Genomic DNA, 21,991 nt, shown 5'->3' with positions numbered 1-21,991 from the left:
AGCCATGACCAGCCTTTCAAAGCCCTTCATTGCTACAGACGTGAGTGCTACGGGTTGGTAATCATTTAGGCAGATTACCTTGGTGTTCTTGGACACAGGGACTATAGTGGTCTGCTTGAAACATGTTGGTATTACAGACTCAGTCAGGGACAGGTTGAAATTGTCAAGACACTTGCCAGTTGGTCAGCGCATGCTCTGAGTACACGTCCTGGTAATCCACCTTGTGAATGTTGACCTGTTTAAAGGTCTTACTCACATCAAATGAAATCAAATCAAATGTTATTTGTCACATGCGCCGAATATAATAGGTGTAGACCTTACAGTGAAATGCTTACTTACAAGCCTGGCTACGTAGAGCATGATCACACAGTCGTCCGGAACAGCTGATGCTCTCATGCATTCTTCAGTGTTGCTTGCCTCGAAGCAAGCTTAGAAGTTGTTTAGCTCATCTGGTAGGCTCGTATGACTGGGCAGCTCGTGGCTGTGCTTCCCTTTGTAGTCCGTAATAATTTGCAAGCCCTGCCACATCCGCATCGGAGCTGGTGTAGTACGATTCAATCTTAGTCCTGTATTGACTCTTTGTTGGCCTATAGAGGGATGGGAACAGTACACATGATGAAGTCATTAGTATTCTTGCTTTTCTTGTATGTATTTAGTTAGTAAATATTTTAATGTGATATTTCAAATTAGGATGTTTAGCTGCGGAGAACAGTTCAAAAGAGTAGCTTCGATATTACTTTGTGTTTATTTTGCTTTGCAGATGGAAATGTTTAGATGGGGTTGGGTATGAATTTGTACCATTAGATTAAACGTGACCTTTTGGTTTGAAATATACTGCATATCCATTTAGTCTAAATGAGTTAACCTTACTTTTAGGCTATATCAAAAGCATTTAAATGCTTCTGAGTACGGCTTTCTGTTAAATATTTCAGAAACAGAGAATGTCTCTATCCACAGTAAATGTTTACGGGAAATGTTTCTATCCACCCACTAAATCTTTCTGTATGTTTTTCTCTGCAGTGAGCGTGAGGGCGTTGGATGTCACAGTGACCCAGAGCAGCATCCAGGTAGCCCGCGGCCAGGCGGCCATCTTGCCCTGCTCCTTCTCCACCAGCGCTGCCCTCAACAACCTCAACATTATCTGGATGGTCATCCCGCTGTCCAATGCCAATCAGCCCGAACAGGTAACCCTCCTCTAAACATGTGTATATGATCTGTGTAGTCTGTGTGCCTCAAAACCGTGTCAACCCTCTGAGCTAAAGCCTAGGCATTAGCTGTTGAAAGTCTAAAGGTCTCAGGCAAGGTTGCCGGCCCATACACCACCATCACATCCCTCTCCACAGTTCAACACGCGGCAGCGTAGCCTAGTGGTTAGAGCGTTGGACTAGTAACCGGAAGGTTGCGAGTTCAAACCCCCGAGCTGACAAGGTACAAATCTGTCGTTGCCCCTGAACAGGCAGTTAACCCACTGTTCCCAGGCCGTCATTGAAAATAAGAATGTGTTCTTAACTGACTTGCCTGGTTAAATAAAGGTAAAATAAAATAAAATACACCTAACCAACAAAATCTCTCAACACAACTTTATTGACCAGCAAGACTGGTCAACTCAATGAGGATTTGTGAATATACTGTACTGTATTCCCATGTGACCCACATCAGTCGCACTCGGACCATAATCACACCGCACGCATCGGTGCCAGGTCCCCTGGGTATTGTAGTGTTTTCAGCGCGGCATACGGCACATACAACACACACCAGGCTAATCCGTGTGAACATGGCGCATGTGCAGACTTTATCTATAGCCGTGCCAGAACCGGAGGTAAGCGGCTGCTCCTGTATGCCCAAAGACGGTTGCTGTTGTGTTGTAAGGCCATGAAACAAAGCATTCAGGTTTCTCCTGGCCCTTTGATTCGGTCTGATCTCCTCTCATCTGCAGCTGCAGGCGTCACAACCTCACCTGCCTCCAACACGTTTAACCTCATCCACATAACGTAATAATCTTCTGCACTAATTAACCTGGAGCAGCTGTTCACACCACACACACACACACAGGCATACACACACAATCAGGCAGACGAGCACACATATGCATGAATGCACACACGCACACACATGCATACAATGAGAAGTAATAAACACACTTACATGACACACACACAGTAACCACACTCAGGAAAACGTACATAGAGGTGCATGCAACTGAAAAATATCCAATCTTATCCAAATGTGCACACACACGCACCATGCTCACACACCACATCTACACACAAGGTTGCACTGCACAGGTATGTACACAGAGGCTGTTTTGACACAGTCAAACGCACAGATGGAGAGTGATTTGCTAACGTAGAGCCATCGGATGTCTTAACCTCCTTCACGCCTGTCTGAGCACCCTTTTGGTGTAAACGACGAGGCTCGGGAAACATTGTGTCTGGATGATTCTAGCAGGAAGGAATTATTCCACCACATTCATTTGGTGACGTAGTCTCAGCGGAGTACAGATGTGCTGTGCGTGTGTGTGTGTGTGTGCGTGCGCCACCTCAGGCTTTCAGGCACCACTACAACAGGAAGAAGACACAGTCAGCTTTAGGCTAGCACGACAACACCTCATCAGAACTACAGTATAGGTACAGTAAAGTATTGAAGACACCTACACTCATCAACTTGGGTGAAGTAGTTTGCGTGCAGCACAAGCATGTGAAATTGGCCACACGCTGCAATAGATACAGTATGTTTTGAGTCAATACCAGTAGAATATTTACCCGGTAACAAGCTAGTAAATACATACAGTTATGACCTAATATGCTTACCTCTTAACTCTAACTTTTTTGTATTTTCTTGCAAAACATAATTAACATCGGTAAGAACTGTGTCATTGTCTGCAGTTGCTATGCTTATTAAAGGTTAGTTACAGAAGTTGTTCCCTAAGAGTTATATTGGAATAGTACCAGTGATATAAGGTATTGCCGTAATCCATACCAGCATTTTGTGCCTGTGCAAGAGTTCAGTAAACATTTGTAACACGGAGAAACTTCTATCACAAGCGTGCCAGTACTGCTTCTTCATGGTCTCTGGTGGGCTGTCTGAAAAGTTCACTGTGGTTTGAGTGTACGCCGCTGCCGGTGTTGCGACAGCACAAGCTCACTGTAGGAAATGGCTGTCGTGAATGGTTATGGTTCGAGCCGTCCACCATGCATCATTTCTGAAATGATCTCAGAAATGTACGTTTGTGACACACACATTATTCTTTGTAGAAAACAGACTACAATGAAAAGCATACGGTCATTTTGAAGGCCTACGTTTTGTCACGTGTTAAGTTTGATCGCAGTATTCCGTTCCATGATCTTTAGATTATATAAAAATGATATGATTTAACATTCATTTATAGGATTTGTCTTTCTAAAAGAACCACGGGAGTCTTTTGGACGTCAACATTCTTATGTTGGGACTGTGGAATGAAAGGCAGCCTCACTTACCATACATAGGCCTATGCATACCTGTTTGTTTTACCAGTGCAGACTCTCTCTGACTGCTCCGTGTATTTGGTATCTTTTAGACCATCCCTGAGGTTATGAATAAGATATAAATAAGATGTTGACAGAGTTTAGTTCACCCGGCTCTAGATTAAACGTGAGAACATCAGTGGTTCTCCCAAAACACTCAACACTCATAAACCATCAACCTTTTAGGCTGACTGACGATCCGATGCTTCAGCTCCCATCACAAAAGAGAGCTCTTCTAATTCTTCTGTTTGTTTACTCTAATCCTCCGTGTTTAGCCTCAGATTAAAGGGGCAAACTGCAGTAGCTACATGCATTGTTGGACAGATATGTACCCATTTGATTCTTGAAGAATATCACTTATTAATGCCTCATGAGCTTAGTTCAACTGTCGTACCCCATCAGGACCCAAAATAGAAGCATTTTTTTTCTTTCAATGTTTATAAAACAAAGTCAATGTAAACAAAACCAGTATAGCCTCAAAATATGGTTTAAGCTATACATTTGATAGCATTGGTGGTCAGTACTTGCGTCCATAGCTCTGTCTATGAATTTCAGAGTGGTTCCATTTCTCCAACCCCATCCCTCAGCTTTTTAAGGAAACGGTGGTGGGGAGGACGCTTTGTTGTTGTCTCAACCTGCTGATTGATACTTTAAGGCAGAACGCGTGCGGATGGTGAGGCCTGGTATGTAGAGCCTTGGAAATGAATCTGTCCATTCTTCTTGACTCCCTAATGAAACACGGCTGTATCCTGATGCTAGGTGTTACAGGAAGTATAGGAGATGATCCAGACCAGGGTCCTATTCACTAGGCATGAAACGGAAAAAAACTGTCCGAAACTATCTGAACTTGCCCAATAAGAAATGCTTGTTTTTAACTTTTTTGCAATGTTTTGCTTTACGTTGTGCCTTAATAAATACAACCTATGTCATGTCTGATGAGTGTTGGGAGTGGGGTTGTTCAGTGGTTTACACGCTGTTTGACGGGATGGGAAGGCAGAGGGATATGGCGGTGGACATGGTCTTTGGGGCCAGGCCAGTTCTTACTAGGGATCACCGCCATCTGCACACTGTCCATGACCTCTTTTCCCGGCTACGCGTTAGGTCACCAAGGAGGTCACACGAGAGTGAAGGGTGATCTCACGCACGCACATACACATAAATACAGAGTGGCTGCTGCGGTTGCGGGTGCGTTTGGGTCTCATCACAGCTGAAGGGCTGCCTATTCAACTGCACATAAGAGGACAAAGCGTACAGCGCTCAGGAAATTGCGGCTCCGCAATTGACATGCAGTAAAGCAGCAGTGTGGAGGGAGAGATGGAGGGAGGAAGGGAGAGGGGAGAACATCAGCCCTACTGAGACGGTTCTGTGGCTCCCTGGGTCCTTTGAACAGAACAGTTCAATGGGGTTTCTTTCAAACAACGCTGAATAGCCTCCCTGATTCCCCAGCATGCTTTTGTGTGCCTGGCTGAAGGGTTAGGTGTTTTTTTATTTATTTAGAAGGTGCGCACAAGTGGCTGCTTCTTTCAGAGTTCAAAGCAACAAAAAGCTTTTGAACATCCCGGACTCTCAAACACGCAGCTCGGAAGAGCTCAAATCAACACGAGGTCTCATTTCAATAGTACTTCTTTTTTTCGGGATGTTTGTCCACTTTGGCATCACTTTTCTGAAGAGAAATTGCATTGCTGATGAATTGATCATGTCAATGGCGTTAGACTTCTTCATATTATTACCATAGTTACCGTAGTTTGGTGTTTTAGTTCCTTGTTGTGTATCATTGTAACAGTATGTTGACCACTAAGCTGTGCATGGAAGTTGCTCTTAAAATCATGCTTGTTGTAATGTAAAATACATGTATAGTTCAGCACATTTCGAAATGATCATTCTGTATATTATTATCCAAGAACAACCATGTTGTACACGGCTGGACCACCTTCCATCCTTTCAGCTGTCAAATGATGCTTCAGTTTGTACTGCAACACTACGTCGCCCTCTTGTGAATGTTTGTTGCACCTGCAGTCTTTCGTGTGCAGAATCCTCATGGACTCACTTGCCTGGCTGGTGATTCTCTGTTGACTTATCTCTAGTGTGTACCAGAGAAAGGCTTTTTTAGAACTTTATATGATGACATTACTTGGGCTCCCGAGTGGAGCAGCGGTCTAAGGCACTGCATCTCACTGCTAGAGGCGTCACTACAGACACCCTGGTTCCACTCCAGGCTGCATCACAACCGCCCGGGATTGGGAGTCCCATAAGGAGGAAAGTAATTGGCCCAGGTTTGACCGGTGTAGGCCGTCATTGTAAATAAGAATTTGTTCTGAACTCAAATCAAATCAAATCAAATGCATTTGTCACATAACACATGGTTAGCAGATGTTTAATGCGAGCGTAGCGAAATGCTTGTGCTTCTAGTTCCGACAATGCAGTAATAACCAACGAGTAATCTAACCTAACAATTCCAAAACTACTACCTTATACACACAAGTGTAGGGATAAAGAATATGTACATAAAGATATATGAATGAGTGATGGTACAGAACGGCATAGGCAAGATGCAGTAGATGGTATGGAGTACAGTATATACATATGAGATGAGTAATGTAGGGCATGTAAACATTATATTAAGTAGCATTGTTTAAAGTGGCTAGTGATATATTTTACATCAATTTCCATCCATTCCCATTATTAAAGTGGCTGGAGTTGAGTCAGTGTGTTGGCAGCAGCCACTCAATGTTGGCTGTTTAACATTCTGATGGCCTTGAGATAGAAGCTGTTTTTCAGTCTCTCGGTCCCTGCTTTGATGCACCTGTACTGACCTCACCTTCTGGATGATAGTGGGGTGAACAGGCAGTGGCTCGGGTGGTTGTTGTCCTTGATGATCTTTATGGCCTTCCTGTGACATCGAGTGGTGTAGGTGTCCTGGAGGGCAGGTAGTTTGCCCCCGGTGATGCGTTGTGCAGACCTCACTACCCTCTGGAGAGCCTTACGGTTGTGGGGGCAGAGCAGTTGCCGTACCAGGCGGTGATACAGCCCGACAGGATGCTCTCGATTGTGCATCTGTAGAAGTTTGTGAGTGCTTTTGGTGACAAGCCGAATTTCTTCAGCCTCTTGAGGTTGAAGAGGCGCTGCTGCGCATTCTTCACGACGCTGTCTGTGTGGGTGGACCAATTCAGTTTGTCCGTGATGTGTACGCCGAGGAACTTACAACTTACTACCCTCTCCACTACTGTGGATAGGGGGGTGCTCCCTCTGCTGTTTTCTGAAGTCCACAATCATCTCCTTTGTTTTGTTGACGTTGAGTGTGAGGTTATTTTCCTGACACCACACTCCGAGGGCCCTCACCTCCTCCCTGTAGGCCGTCTTGTCGTTGTTGGTAATCAAGCCTACCACTGTAGTGTCGTCCGCAAACTGGATGATTGAGTTGGAGGCGTGCATGGCCACACAGTCACGCAGTGGCCATGCAGTCATGGGTGAACAGGGAGTACAGGAGAGGGCTCAGAACGCACCCTTGTGGGGCCCCAGTGTTGAGGATCAACGGGGTGGAGATGTTGTTACCTACCCTCACCACTGACTTGCCTAGTTAAATAAAAAAGCAGTGATTGTTTTCCCATTCAGATTTAAGATACTGTCATATCCTTTATTTCCCCAAGATCCAACAATTCAGACATTATGTTTGTGCATCAATTGACATCAAAGTAATGTATTTTCCGCTGCTAACCCAGGATGGACACAGTTGGCCACAGTTTCCTAAAGTCACACCTGGATGTACAGTGACAGGAAACGACTGATGTTCCATAGAAGGTAGGTCTTTGGCACATCCTAGAAAAAGAACAGAAAGACCTGCACACTGCACGTTCCTAATGACCACCTAATGACCAACATATCGATCCATAGGGCTCTTCGTTAGGTCAAACTAATGATATTCCATAGAAACGGAGTGAGTGAATCTCTGCCTTTCTGTCTTTCTTATCGCAGGTGATCATTTACCAAGGTGGCCAAGTGTTCAGTCTAGCCAACCACTTGAATGGCCGGGTGGGTTTCGTGGCCACCATGCCCAGCACAAGTGCCTCTATCTTCATCAACAACACCCAGCTGTCAGACACGGGGACCTACCAGTGCCTGGTCAACAACCTCCCCGACAGAGGGGGGCGCAACATCGGGGTCATCGGCCTCACCGTGCTGGGTAAAACACTCACTGCTGCATTAGAATTACAATTAAGGAGTTGCATACTATGCATATGTAGCCTGGCCACTATAACTTGACTATTGACCAGGCTACAGAGCCTACTGTGATACAAATGGATGCATTAAAACTAGGAAGTGTAAACGCATTGCATATTGTAAAAATTCTGTCGTATGACATGAGCTTATTATTTTGACTAATGAGTCTCCTAAGCTGGTTTTAAAGATGACTCTTACAGCATGTTGGCACACCACAGTTCTGTATGTGTGTGCTATAAAAACAAGACCTGCTTTGGATAAGATCATCTATTACATTTCTCAAATGTAACGTAAAATGTAAGACCCGATGCCTCTTCGGTAGGCTGGGATCTGTCTGTGCTGATCGATAAGGTACTAACCATACCCCTCTCTCTCCCTCCGGTCTCTCCAGTGCCCCCCTCGGTGCCTGCATGCCGTGTCCAGGGCACGCTGGACGTGGGTGCTGACATCATGCTGATGTGCAGCAGCGAGGAGGGGATCCCCACGCCCACCTATGCCTGGGAGAAGCTGGAGTCGCTGCCCAAGCTGCCCCACACCGCCATGCAAGGTATTAAACCCCTGGCCGTGGGCGTGCCCTTTTGCCCCACCTTCGCTGGTAAATCAACAGGTATCCTTGGTAACGTCACCGTGGCCCAGCCCATCCGCCCCCAACTCTGCCCCTCAGGGTGCCACCACCCACCCTGGTCCAGTTCAGGGCCTGCATTCACAAAGCGTCTCAGAGCAGGAGCTGGTCACGAGTTCCTGTCATTTTATTCATTATGATCTACAAGGCAAACTGATGCTAGATCAGCACTCCTACTCTGAGAAGTTTTTTATTTAATGCGGACCCAGTTTTGTGTGTGTGTGTGTGTGTGCCGTGCAGTGCAGTGGCCTCTCCTCTCTCTCTCCAGCTGTGTCATCACGGCACAGTGTGATTCTTACCGTACTACACTTCTGCTCACTTCAACACAAGGCTACCCTCGACAAGGACCAATCGGCTTAGGTTTCCTTCATTACTCCTCCTCCTGTCAGTCTTTGTTGTTTTACACAGTAGATATCAACTGTACCAACACTGCAACCATGATATATGTCTGTAAAACAGCCCATGTTGCAGAGAAAAGGGTACTGGTGAAATCTAGGCCAGTAATCTGGATTTAGTGCTTATGTGATTTGTTCCATGCTCTTGTGGTAGCCTTTAGTGTAAGGCAGTAGTGTAATATAACGTAATACTCCATAAAGTATCAGACGTGTGAACAATGGCGCTGTAGCTGGGTTTATATCAGCAAGGTACTACATAATGTACAAAATATACACCAGCTGTTTTACGGTAAGTGATTTGGCGCCCTCTATTGGGGTTTTGCCAGTAGTCCCAGTTACAGTACCATATCCTAAAGCAAGTTGAATAATACTGTTACTTGAAGTAACATATCTGCATAATTCTGAATAAGCTTTGCTCAACAATTATTTCAACTGCCTAAATTATTTGAAATGATTTTGGTTATTTCAATTATGCAAGTAATGTATGAATGTTTTGGAACACTTTACAAGCAAATATTTCTGTGAATCATTAGTCCTAAAGGAATTTCATTTGTTCTGGGGTTGTGGATGGTGTTCCCCAGTGATGTTTTTGTGTCTTGTCTATTTGTTCTGGGGTTGTGGATGGTGTTCCCCAGTGATGTTTTTGTGTCTTGTCTATTTGTTCTGGGGTTGTGGATGGTGTTCCCCAGTGATGTTTTTGTGTCTTGTCTATTTGTTCTGGGGTTGTGGATGGTGTTCCCCAGTGATGTTTTTGTGTCTTGTCTATTTGTTCTGGGGTTGTGGATGGTGTTCCCCAGTGATGTTTTAACCCCAGACTGGCATGGTTTGTGTTTAAACCCCAGACCAGATGCAAGGGACCGTAACACTGAGGAACATCAGTACCAGTACCTCTGGTCTGTACCAGTGTACAGCCTCCAATGCCATCGCCAAGAGCACCTGTCTACTCAACCTGCAGGTTGTGGCACGTAAGTACCCAACATAATGATGACATAAGCACAGCTTTGTGCAGTATCATTCTGAATCAAATAAACACTCTTGGAACGTATCAATGTTAAATCCTTTGAATACACATGTTATTGTTAAAAAGGGTTTCACTCTGGAAATACTCTAGATATTTTTTCTTTTAAGAGGTAGATCAGCTTTAATATTGCAGATAGATTGTGGCATCTATCAATGCATCTGCATCATTTCCAATAACCAATATAATTTTTTTTGTAAATAGATATATTATTTTAAATATATATTTTCCTTCTTTATTATTTTCCTCTAACCCTACCATCCCTCCCCTAATAGGAATAAACTAATGGACGACAAAAAATTGGCTTCTACTTCCAGCTTATACAGTGGGGCAAAAAAGTATTTAGTCAGCCACCAATTTTGCAGGTTCTCCCACTTAAAAAGATGAGAGAGGCCTGTCATTTTCATCATAGGTACACTTCAACTATGACAGACAAAATGAGAAAGAAAAATCCAGAAAATCACATTGTAGGATTTTTTATTAATTTATTTGCAAATTATGGTGGAAAATAAGTATTTGGTTATCTACAAACAAGCAAGATTTCTGGCTCTCACACACCTGTAACTTCTTCTTTAAGAGGCTCCTCTGTCCTCCACTCATTACCTGTATTAATGGCACCTGTTTTAACTTGTTATCAGTATAAAAGACACCTGTCCACAACCTCAAACATTCACACTCCAAACTCCACTATGGCCAAGACCAAAGAGCTGTCAAAGGACACCAGAAACAAAATTGTAGACCTGAACCAGGCTGGGAAGACTGAATCTGCAATAGGTAAGCAGCTTGGTTTGAAGAAATCAACTGTGGGAGCAATTATTATGAAATGGAAGACATACAAGACCACTGATAATCTCCCTCGATCTGGGGCTCGACGCAAGATCTCACCCCGTGGGGTCAAAATGATCACAAGAACGGTGAGAAAACATCCCAGAACCACACGGGGGGACCTAGTGAATGACCTGCAGAGAGCTGGGACCAAAGTAACAAAGCCTACCATCAGCAAGAGCATTGAAGATGAAACGTGGCTGGGTCTTTCAGCATGACAATGATCCCAAACACACCGCCCGGGCAACGAATGAGTGGCTTTGTAAGAAGCATTTCAAGGTCCTGGAGTGGCCTAGCCAGTCTCCAGATCTCAATCCCATAGAAAATCTTTGGAGGGAGTTGAAAGTCCGTGTTGCCCAGCAACAGCCCCAAAACATCACTGCTCTAGAGGACATCTGTATGGAGGAATGGGCCAAAAGACCAGCAACAGTGTGTGAAAACCTTGTGAAGACTTACAGAAAACGTTTGACCTCTGTTATTGACCAAATACTTATTTTCCACCATAATTTGCAAATAAATTCATTAAAAATCCTACAATGTGATTTTCTGGATTTTTTTCTCTCCTTTCGTCTGTCATAGTTGAAGTGTACCTATGATGAAAATTACAGGCCTCTCTCATCTTTTTCAGTGGGAAAACTTTCACAATTGGTGGCTGACTGAATACTTTTTTGCCCCACTGTACATACTACATCAATTTCACAGACGGTATATTTTATATTAGTTACGTGTGTTTTTAGTCCCAGCCTTCAGCTACTCTAGGAAAACGTTGTTCCCACGCTCCCCCTCTCCCAATTCCACCCCTGCCAGTGGGTAGTAACACTGTCACCTGAGTTACTGCTACTGCACTTCGCCTGACCCTGCCTTAGAGTAGACAGTCACTGATACCACTGACAACTTCAGTGAGTGGCTCGTTTGGGGTTTGTGATTGTTTAAAGGAGTAAATGGCATGTCACCAGTTGTCACTGGCTGTGGTGAGTGCTCTGACAGAGGCTCGGGGGGCTGTCTGTTTGTCAAGGAGGCGACCCACTGTTAGATCAGGAGAGTGATCCTATAAAAGCTTTATCGCCACTCAGCCATCTGTTCAGCCTTAAACAATGAAAGCATCATTCTCTCAGCGTATGTTGCAGCATGTATGATTAAACACCCGCCACTGTGCTATTCCCTCTGAGTTGTAGGACAACAGACGGAACAAAACTGCCCTCATAGTGGATGAAGCTAGCATTAATACACGTCTAAAGTTGTGGTTTTTAAAACTCACAATCAAATCATTTGCTGATAAAAGCACAATGGTACTGGTTTCGTAGGTTGTATGGTACAGATATTATGGTCAAATTCAAACATCCTAATAGACATACAGCCACATTAAATCACACTTCAGGCCACTTAAATCTTTCCCCCAATTCACTATGGTAGCAGAATAGAACCATTTGCATCCATGGATATATTCAATGTACTGTATTATCAAGTACCTTTGAGAATGCAGACGAAAAGCGACCTGATCAAATAGACAGTGTCCACTGTGTGTATTTAACTCATTATGAAAAATGCAGACAGTACAAACACAGCTTTTCCTCCCCCTCCATCTCTCTTTAGTGTTTACCTGGGGGGGTACATCATTACTTCCTGGAGAACCACAGGGCATGTGGTTGGCATTCAAACAAAGCTCCTCAATGTTTTATTCATGTCATAATGCAGGCCTTACTAGAGTGGCTTCACTCCACGGATGAATAGGTGTTTGTGCTGTGGTTCAGGAGCTAGCAGTATTGAAAGTAGCTGTTGTAGAGGCATGACCAGGTCGTTCGTGATCTGGGTCCCGTTCATCAGTGCACACCACAGCAAAACGTTTTGTATTGGAGAACAAAGTCTTTCATATTGGAGAGGTTCATCCCTGTTTCAGTCCATCTTCTTCTGTGTTGTACTTAATGAACATGACTTAGTCTCTCTCTCTCTCTTTCTCCCCTGGCCCTTCAGCCCAGCCCCAGAGTGTGGGTCTCATAGCTGGCACCATCGCCACGGGCGTGCTGGCTGTCATCATCTGCTCCCTACTGGTGCTGGTGACACTCTTCTACTGGAAGAACAAGAACAAATACGAGGAGGAGGAGATACCCAACGAGATCAGGTGGGTCTTTCATTGGATTCCTTCTTCCTGCCGTTTACCACACATCTCTGTCAACACACTAGTCTAAACATTAGAACCTGAACTCACCACAACTGTTCTGGTGCCGTGCATTTGATAGGCTACACAGAGTATGTAGTAGATAAGTCTTGAAAACGGAGATATACTGTATCCTTGAAATGGTACGATTACCCCTTTGTAGTCAGTTTTATCCATGTGTTCAAGGCGTTCAAACTTCAAAACTCACCAACATTCTCTTCATCATACCCCAATTTTTCATTTCAAACACTGTGTGAATTCTCTGTCGCTTGTTTAAATGGCCTGCTATTCTTCCCCTAAATGAGATCATAAATCAATTTGAAGATAAATCATTGTTGAAATGTTTCAGCTCTGAGCGAGTGGGATAACATCTGCCTCATTTGGGTGTTGATAATGTCCCTGAATTGAAATGTGGTCTGTGTGTGGTACCGCTTCATGTACACCACTGACATTTAACATGTTCTCTAACTCGATTGATCAGGACCAAGCTGTGGAAGTGAATGTTACACCTCTTAGAGTGATACCAATTTGAAGAATGGACCTCCTAAACCGTTTTGTTGTTGTTGTTGTTTGTCATTCCAGTTGTAACCGCTTGTCTTTGTTTTGTCATTTAGCCCATCCCAATCATTGCAAGCACTATTCCGGCTAGATGATACCATGCATTTATAATACAAGTGAACGTTAGTTGTGGTTGTTGATCAAACACAACAGGCCACTGTGGCTCATCTGAAGCCAGAAGTAAATCTTGTCTCTCTGGCTCATGTAGGTTTTCCAAAAGGTGCCCCCTATAGCTGTTTAACTATTCATTTCTAAGCCCAAAATAAGACAAGGCACGCATATTGCATGCCAATTGAATACACTGTCTCACTTACATCCCGTTGTTACATCCTACGCTATCAGGCTCACTACATTTCATCTGCGAAGAGAGAGAGCGTTCCAAACGCTGTTAGTGGAGATCAAACACAAAATCTTCTTGAAAATGTTTCCCCATGAAACATTCACAGTAAGGAACACTGACTGCTACGAATAGATCGATTTTCCTATTTAAAAACATCGTTTTTTAAAACCGATCCCAATGCTTGCAATTACGAGTCCATTTGGAGTCCATTTTCATTTGCAGTTCAGTCAAACATGAAGAAGAAGAAATGCCAGTGGAATTTAAGCAGCGGATTACATCATAGGGCATTGACAAAACAGTCAGAATTGGAAGAGAAACCTAATTGAGTATTAAGATAATATTTGGATGTTCCAACACACTTGGTAACGTAAAAGCACCAAATACGTACATCACATATTATGATGTTGATAGAAATACGTTAAAAGAGTGAAGTATTACTTAAGAGATTGGGTTGGATATGAAAACCTGTTAACACTCAATTTTAACCTCCTGTAATTTCTGTAGCCCCTATAGTGACCTCCCCTTGCCCTTTGTGCTTTACAGAGAGGACGACCTGCCCCCTAAGAGGTCGTCGTTAGTGAAAGCGTTTCACGCCGACGCCTCATCCTCGGAGAACGACACCCTGACGTCCACCAACACCTACAACAGCCGCTATTGGCACAACCCCAAGCCCAACTACGACACCAACTCCTACACCCGCTACAATGGCGACACACGCCAGACGTTCCCTACGGGGCAAGCGGGTCACACAGGTCAAACGGGGGGACATGCAGCTCACACAGGACACGGGACACTGGCTCCGCCGGGCTCCGCCCCCCTGGCATGTCAGGCCTACTCCAATGGTAGCCACACCCTCCCCCCGCCCAAGACTCTGGTGGTCACCACCAACTCCGCCCCCTCCCCGCCCACCATGGTGCGCAGCAATGGCTCGGTCAGCCTGAAGCCCGTGACGGTGGCATCGCATGGCGGGTACACGCACTCGTACGCCGTAAGCCAGGCCACGCTGGAGCGCATGGGCGCCGTGCCCGTCTTGGTGCCAGCCCAGAGCAGAGCAGGCTCTCTGGTCTAAAGTAAACTCTTACTGGGTTGCACCAGCCTGCCTCCCCACTTCGTCTCTGTTTCTCCCTTTTTTTACTCATTAAACGGCATTTTACATTACCGACTTCATCTAATGCCAACGTCTCCATGTACAGGATCCCGTTGGAAAGCAGCACCAGGTGTTCTATTCCTATTGGTTGGTTTTGTATCTCTTCTTGGGTATGGTTTTCTCTCACTGGTTCCTTGCATTAAATGGCTGTAACCAGTGGGATTATCGTACAAAAGTCACACATAATCATCCGACGTTTCAGGTGACTGTGACTGTGCGTTTTGGACTCATCACGACAGTGAGCATTAACCGTTTAATCTCTGTGTTTTAACCACACCTAGACGCTCCGAGCCCTGCAAGTCCCATAAAGAAGCATCCGAACGAGCATGTACTGTATAATCCATTGAAAACAAACAACCGGATTCTTGCTATTATTTCATATCACTCAGCTATTGCGGTGATTATAATCGTTTTGTATCTTTTTTTTTTTTTTTTAAATGACAGAGATGTTCTTTGATTCACTGTAGTGGTCTTACATGAACAGAACCATAGTGGTGGAAATGGCCTTAGAAGAGCAGAGAGTTACGGGGATTTATGGTGAAGTACCAAATGGCAAAGACAACAGAATGGCACAACACAGTAGGTTGATCCTGTGACTGGACAGGGGGTTTCTGATTCTGTCCATTAGCTCCGACTTCAACATGTTCATACGTTTTGTTTTGCACGGTAACACACTTTCATCGAAGAACTCCTCTGAAGTCATGCCATTACGAACAGTGTACACACATATATTTCTATGTCTTCATTATGGAACGGTCTTACCTATGCACCCCCCGTTACCTCTACAGCGTTACAAATGGGAGAGATGGAGCCTCTCCAGCACAAACCGGTAAGGGTTCGGAATTTACATTGATTAGGTCCAGTATTGGTAACTATGGTCTTACCTCAAGATCCCATTATGCTAAAACACCTTTCCCTGAAACTTGAATCTGCAGTTTGAGTCGTACTGACCGTGTTTTATGGAAGTACCTGCTATTGATTTGTTTTAACAAAATCCAAATCTCACATCAGTGCTGTTGGACAAGAAAACATGGGGGATATCTTATTTCATACATCCTTTAAGAAAATGTATATTTAAAGGGGATTTCCCTTGAGAATGCTAACAATCACTGTTTTGTACCTACTGGAATTATTGTAACTACTGGTAGGCTAGGTTGTGAATTTAAGAATAACATTTTTTTTTTTTTTTTATCTCCAATGGATGCATATTTTACAACTCATGCGGCCTAAGAGGTCTATTCATTTCTGTTAACAGACACTAAACTGGGTTTTGTAGAATGTTGTATTGTGTTTGTAAAGAAGGGATGTCGTTTTTTTTTTTTTTTTCTTTACAACTAGGTGTCCTCTGTGGGTGAAGCTGCATGTTTGGGCAGTGCAATTCATACAAAAATGACAAAGTATCACCGAAACCCGTATACTAAAATGACTGTCTGCGTCTGTTGATTGTAATAATGATTTAACATACATTTAATACATACTCTACCAATTGTTTTCCAGGGCACTTTGATTTTTTTCACAGCTACAAATTTAGCATTAAAATAAGTTAACTTAAGTATCCCCAATGATAGTTGAAAATGAAATGAATACCACCTGTTAATGAAACATCTAGGTTTGTTCTAGCAGTGTTGTAATGTGTTGCTATTGGAGGTAAGAACGCTTCGAGGACCATCTTTTTTTTTATACCTGAAACTATCTGCTGATTTAGGTTTTTATATTCATTGGACAAAATGATCTGTCCTGCTCTTTGCATTTAAAGTCTTATTAATATTGAATTTAATCTCTCGCTCGAAAGACAAATTGTTTTGATATTGTGTGTTATTACATTTAAAAAATTGTACTATTAATTTTAACCAAAAGAAAACCCCACTTACTCCTTGAGGGAAAAAAAACGTCTCTTGTATTTGGGGTCAGTAATCTTTCTCATTCAGTCTCTACATATATTGCACCCAATAATAGCTGTGGTCTCCACAGTATGAATTTGGCCATTCAATGTGCTCAAGTTAAGTGTTATTGAAGTTAATTGAAATATGCTCCAGTAAGAAGCCATTAGACGTATTCAATTAAACCTCCTCAAGTAAAGCAATATGGATGGTGAGCAGAACTTTCTGTCCTGAAGCAATAAAGACCAACCAGGTGAAGCACATTAGGAGGACTGTTGATGTGAAAGATAGACCTTTATCAAACTGTTCCTTTTCAGTCACTCACTCAGCTCATTGGCTTATGTGTTGTCTCATTCCCTCCATCAGGGAACCAAGATTATATTCATAACTTAATCATGCGGCCATGAGACTAAAACACTGTTCAGTATTATCAGGTAATGCACACAACTTTGGAGAGTATTCTTTGAGTTTGTTTGGTGTTCAGAGACTTGTTTCAACGTCAGAGTGCATCCATATGATTTATGTATGTACTCTTTTATGTACAGTGCCTTCAGAAAGTATGCATACTCCTCGACTTGTTACGCGTGTTGTGTTTCAGCCTGAATTGATTGAAAATTAAATACAGAAATATCTATTTACATAAGTATTCACAGCCCTGAGTCAATACATGTTAGAATCACCTTTGGCAGTGATTACAGCTGTCAGTCTTCAAGAGCTTTGCACACCAGGATTGTTCAATATTTGCCCATTATTCTATTGAAAATTCTTCCAGCTCTGTCAAGTTGGTTATTGATCATTGCTACACAGCCATTTTCAAGTTTTGCCATAGATTTTCAAGCAGATTTAAGTCAGAACTGTAACTCGACCACTCAGGAACATTCACTGACTTCTTGGTAAGCAACTCCAGTGTAGATTTCTGGCCTTGTGTTTTAAGTTATTGTCCTGCTGAAAGGTGAATTATTCTCCCAGTGTCTGGTGGAAAGACTGAACCAGGTTTTCCTCTAGAATTTTGCCTGTGCTTGGCTCCATTCCATGTATTTTTTTATCCTGAGAAACTCCCTAGCCCTTAATGATTACAAGCATACCCATAACATGATGCAGCCACCACTATGCTTGAAAATAATATGTTGTATTGGATTTGCCCCAAACATAACACTTTGTATTCAGTATAAAAAAGTTAATTGCTTTGCCACGTTGCAGTATTAATTTAGTGCTTTGTTGCAAACAGGATGCATGTTTGGAATATTTGTATTCTGTACAGGCTTCCTTCTTTTCACTCTGCCAATTAGGTTAGTATTGTGGAGTAACTACAATGTTGTTGATCCATCCTCAGTTTTCTCCTATCACAGCCATTAAACTCTGTAACTGCTTTAAAGTCACCATTGGCCTCATTGGGAAAGCCCTGAGCGGTTTCCTTCCTCTTCGGCAACTGAGTTGAGAAGGACACATGTCTTTGCAGTGACTGGGGTGTAATTGATACACCATCCAAAGTGTAATTAATAATTTCACAATGCTCAAAGGGATATTCAAGGTCAGCTTCTTTTTTTTATACCCATCTACCAATAGTTGCCCTTCTTTGCGAGGCATTGGGAAACCTTCCCGGTCTTTGTGCTTGAAACATTTTTAAATTGACTGCTCGACTGAGGGACCTTACAGATAATTGTATGTGTGGGGTACAGAGATGAGGTAGTTCAAAAATAATGTTAAACACTATTATTGCACTCAGAGGGAGTCCATGCAACTTATTATGTGACTTGTTGAGCACATTTTTACTCCTGAACTTAATTAGGCTTGTCATAACAAAGGGGTTGAATACTTATTGACTCAAGACATTTCAGCTTTTCAGTTATAAATCATTTTTTAAAATGTTGAAAAACAGAATTCCACTTTGTGGGGTATTGTGTGTAGGCCAATACCAAAAAAAATAAATTTTAAATTCAGGCTGTAACACAACAAAATGTGGAAAAAGTCAAGGGGTGTGAATACTTTCTGAAGGCACTGTGTATGTACTCTGCTGATAACCCCGGGGTTGTTCACTAGCTTGTTGTGTCTGGTCACAGACAAGCACTCAACTGATCTTTAACAATTATTAAAGAGCCACAGGTTCAGGTCAGATGAGGTGAGCGCATCTGTTTCCTCTGTTAGACATCTCTTGGGGCGAATCCTAACTTCCACTTACATGTTTACTTAGTCATGCATTGATGTCAATGTGAGACAGAGTGAAAATTCAACTTAAAAGTTAGGATTTGTCCCATAATGACCCTGGCCCGAAACGCAACTGCTTGAACTAGAAATAGAGAGGAGGGATAACCACAAAACCCAGACAAGTGATGGTGCATTGTCTACTGTGGCCATAAGTTCATCAGGTTGTGCTTATATAGATATATTGCCAATAGTAAACATTGTATATATGTAAAATATGTATTGTACTTAACAGTTTGATTGATATGAAATATGACATTAACACTGGAAGTTGTAGTGAATAAATACTGTTAATACATTCTAACTGTAGTTGTGCTCATTGACAGTCATTTTAAGACTTAGTTTTTTATGAGTACAGATGACCTTATTGGTAATAAACATTAGGAACTCCTTCCTAATATTAAGTTGCAACCCCCCTGAATTCACCTGGTCAGTCTGTCATGGAAAGAGATGTTCCTAATGTTTTGTACACTCAGTGTATATCATTCTGTACAGCTGACCAGCTGGCAAGTGTCACGGACATTTTCAACCTATCCCTGACCTGGTCTGTAATACCAACTTGTGTCAAGCAGACCACCATTGTCACTGTGCCCAAGAGCACCAAGGTAACCTGCCTTAATGACTATTGCCCCTCGTAGCACTCACATCTATAGTCATGAAATGCTTTGAAAGGCTGGACATGGCTCACAATCAACACCATCACCACAGACACCCTGGACCCACTCCAATTTGCATACCGCCCCCAAAACATTCACAGATGACGCAATCTCTATTACACTCCATACCTTTGTAAGAATGCTGTTCATTGACGACAGCTTAACACCATAGTTCCCTCCCAGGCGGTGAGGGTAAGCAACAACACAGCTGCCATGCTGACCTCAAGACGCTACATATGTAGTGAATACGGCCCAGTACATCACTGGGGCCAAACTCCCTGCCATCCAGGACCTCTATACCAGGCGGTATCAGAAGAAGGCCCCCAAAATTGTCAAAGACTACAGACACACAAGCCATAGACTGTTCACTCTTACATCGCATGGCAACCGGTACCAGCCTGGAACCAACAGGATCCTGGACAGCTTCTACACCGAAGCCATAAGACTGCTAAATATCATTTCAAAAGGCTACTTTGACTACCTACGTTGACCCTTTTATGCACTGACTCTATGCGCACACACTGGACTCTGCTCACACATACAGTACCAGTCAAAAGTTTGGACACACATACTCATTCATTGTTTTGGTATACAGAAGATAGCCCTATTTGGTAAAAGACCAAGTCCATATTATGGCAAGAATAGCTCAAATATGCAAAAAGAAATGACAGTCCATCATTACTTTAAGACATGCAGGTCAGTCAATCTTGAAAATGTCAAGAACTTTGAAAGTTTCTTCAAGTGCAGTCGCAAAAACCATCAAGCACTATGATGAAACTGACTCTCATCAGGACCGCCACAGGAAAGGAAGACCCAGAGTTACCTCTGCTGAGGAGGATAAGTTCATTAGAGTTACCAACCTCAGATTGCAGCCCAAATAAATGCTTCACATTTATTAAATTAACAGACACATCTCAACATGAACTGTTCAGAGGATACCGTGTGAATCAGGCCTTCATGGTCGAATTGCTGCAAAGAAACCACTACTAAAGGACACCAATAAGAAGAAGAGACTTTCTTTGAACAAGAAACACGAGCAATGGACATTAGACCGGTGGAAATCTGCATTTGGTCTGATGAGTCCAAATTTGATATTTTTGGTTCCAACCGCTGTCTCTTTAAGATGAAGAGTAGGTGAACAAATGACCTCCACATGTGTGGTTACCACCATGAAGCATGGAGGAGGTGTGATGGTGTAGGGGTGCTTTGCTGGTGACACTGTCAGATGTATTTATAATTCAAGTCACACTTAACCAGCATGGCTACCACAGCATTCTGCCTCCACAATCGCCCGAACTCAACCCAATTGAGATGGTTTGGGATGAGTTGAACCGCAGAGTGAAGGAAAATCGGCTAACAAGTGTTCAGCATAAGGGAACTCCTTGTTGGAAAATAATTCCAGGTGAAGCTGGTTGAGAGAATGCCAAGTGTGTGCAAAGCTGTCATTAAGGCAAAAGGGTGGCTACTTTGAAGAATCCAAAATTTAAAATATATGTTGATTTGTTTAACACTTTTTTGGTTACTACATGATTCCATGTGTGTTATTTCATAGTTTTGATGTCTTCACTATTATTCTACAATGTAGAAAATAGTAAAAATAAAAACTCTTGAATGAGTAGGTTTGTCGAAACTTTTGACTGGTACTGTACTTACACCCCCAACACACATGCATATAGATGACACACACAAACTTTCACACGCACCACATGCGCTGCTGTCTATTATCATTTCTTTTGCCTAGTCACTTTAACCCTACCTATATGTACATTGCTACCTCATTTACACAGGTTTCTGGCCCCTTAATTGGGGAGGACAGGCTGGTAGTAATGGCATCAAATATATCAAATGCAGGGTTTCAATGTGTTTGATGCCATTCCATTCACTCCATTCCAGCTATTGTTATTAGTAGTCCTCTCAGAAGCCTTCTGTGCTCAATTACCTCATACCCCTGCACATCGACTGTGTACTGGTACTCCCTGTATACAACATTATGAGTATATACAGGGTATAAAACACGAGGAACACCTTTCCATGACAGACTGGCCAGGTGAATCCATGTGAAATGTCACATCTTAATTCCACTTCGAATCAGTCTAGATGAAGGGGAAGAGACAGGTAAAAGAAGGATTTTTAAGCCTTGAGACAACAGACATGGATTGTGTACCGTATGTGTGCCATTTAGAGGGTGAATGGGCAAGACTAAAGTTTGAAATGCCTTTGAACGGGGGTATGGTAGTAGGCGCCAGACACGCCGGTTTGTGTCTGGGTTTTTAACGCTCAACAGTTTCCCGTGTGCATCAATAATGGTCCACCAAAACATCCAGCCAACTTGGCACAACTTTGGGAAGCATTGTAGTCAACATAGATCAGCATCCCTGTGGAATGCTGTCCACACCTTGTACAGTCCATGCCCCGACGAATTGGGGGGGGGGGTGCAACTTAATATTAGGAAGGTGTTCCTAATGTTTGGTA

The 21,991-nt window shown here is 43.0% G+C and overlaps 1 protein-coding gene across 1 annotated transcript; it reads left to right on the top strand.

The window, feature by feature from the left end:
* Positions 1-1,026: 1,026 nt before the first annotated feature.
* LOC115136981 (immunoglobulin superfamily member 11-like) lies at positions 1,027-19,161 on the top strand. Its single transcript, XM_029672933.2, has 6 exons — positions 1,027-1,184; positions 7,476-7,683; positions 8,113-8,268; positions 9,581-9,703; positions 12,553-12,700; positions 14,178-19,161. Exons 1-6 carry the CDS (start codon positions 1,146-1,148, stop codon positions 14,701-14,703), a joined length of 1,200 nt encoding a protein of 399 aa, XP_029528793.2. The 5' UTR covers positions 1,027-1,145; the 3' UTR covers positions 14,704-19,161.
* Positions 19,162-21,991: the final 2,830 nt, after the last annotated feature.

Source organism: Oncorhynchus nerka, linkage group LG11 (assembly GCF_034236695.1).
Source record: "Oncorhynchus nerka isolate Pitt River linkage group LG11, Oner_Uvic_2.0, whole genome shotgun sequence".
Taxonomy (NCBI): domain Eukaryota; kingdom Metazoa; phylum Chordata; class Actinopteri; order Salmoniformes; family Salmonidae; genus Oncorhynchus; species Oncorhynchus nerka.
Note: the sequence above shows the minus strand (reverse complement) of the source record. Positions and strands in the feature narration are given on the sequence as shown.

Bases quoted from the DNA above. Each gene is read 5' to 3' on its own strand.
- LOC115136981 (XM_029672933.2), top strand. From the start codon at position 1,146: ATGGTCATCCCGCTGTCCAATGCCAATCAGCCCGAACAG. The intron at 8,269-9,580 runs GTATTAAACCCC...TTTAAACCCCAG, and splicing joins GCCCCACACCGCCATGCAAG to ACCAGATGCAAGGGACCGTA. The intron at 12,701-14,177 runs GTGGGTCTTTCA...TGTGCTTTACAG, and splicing joins GAGATACCCAACGAGATCAG to AGAGGACGACCTGCCCCCTA.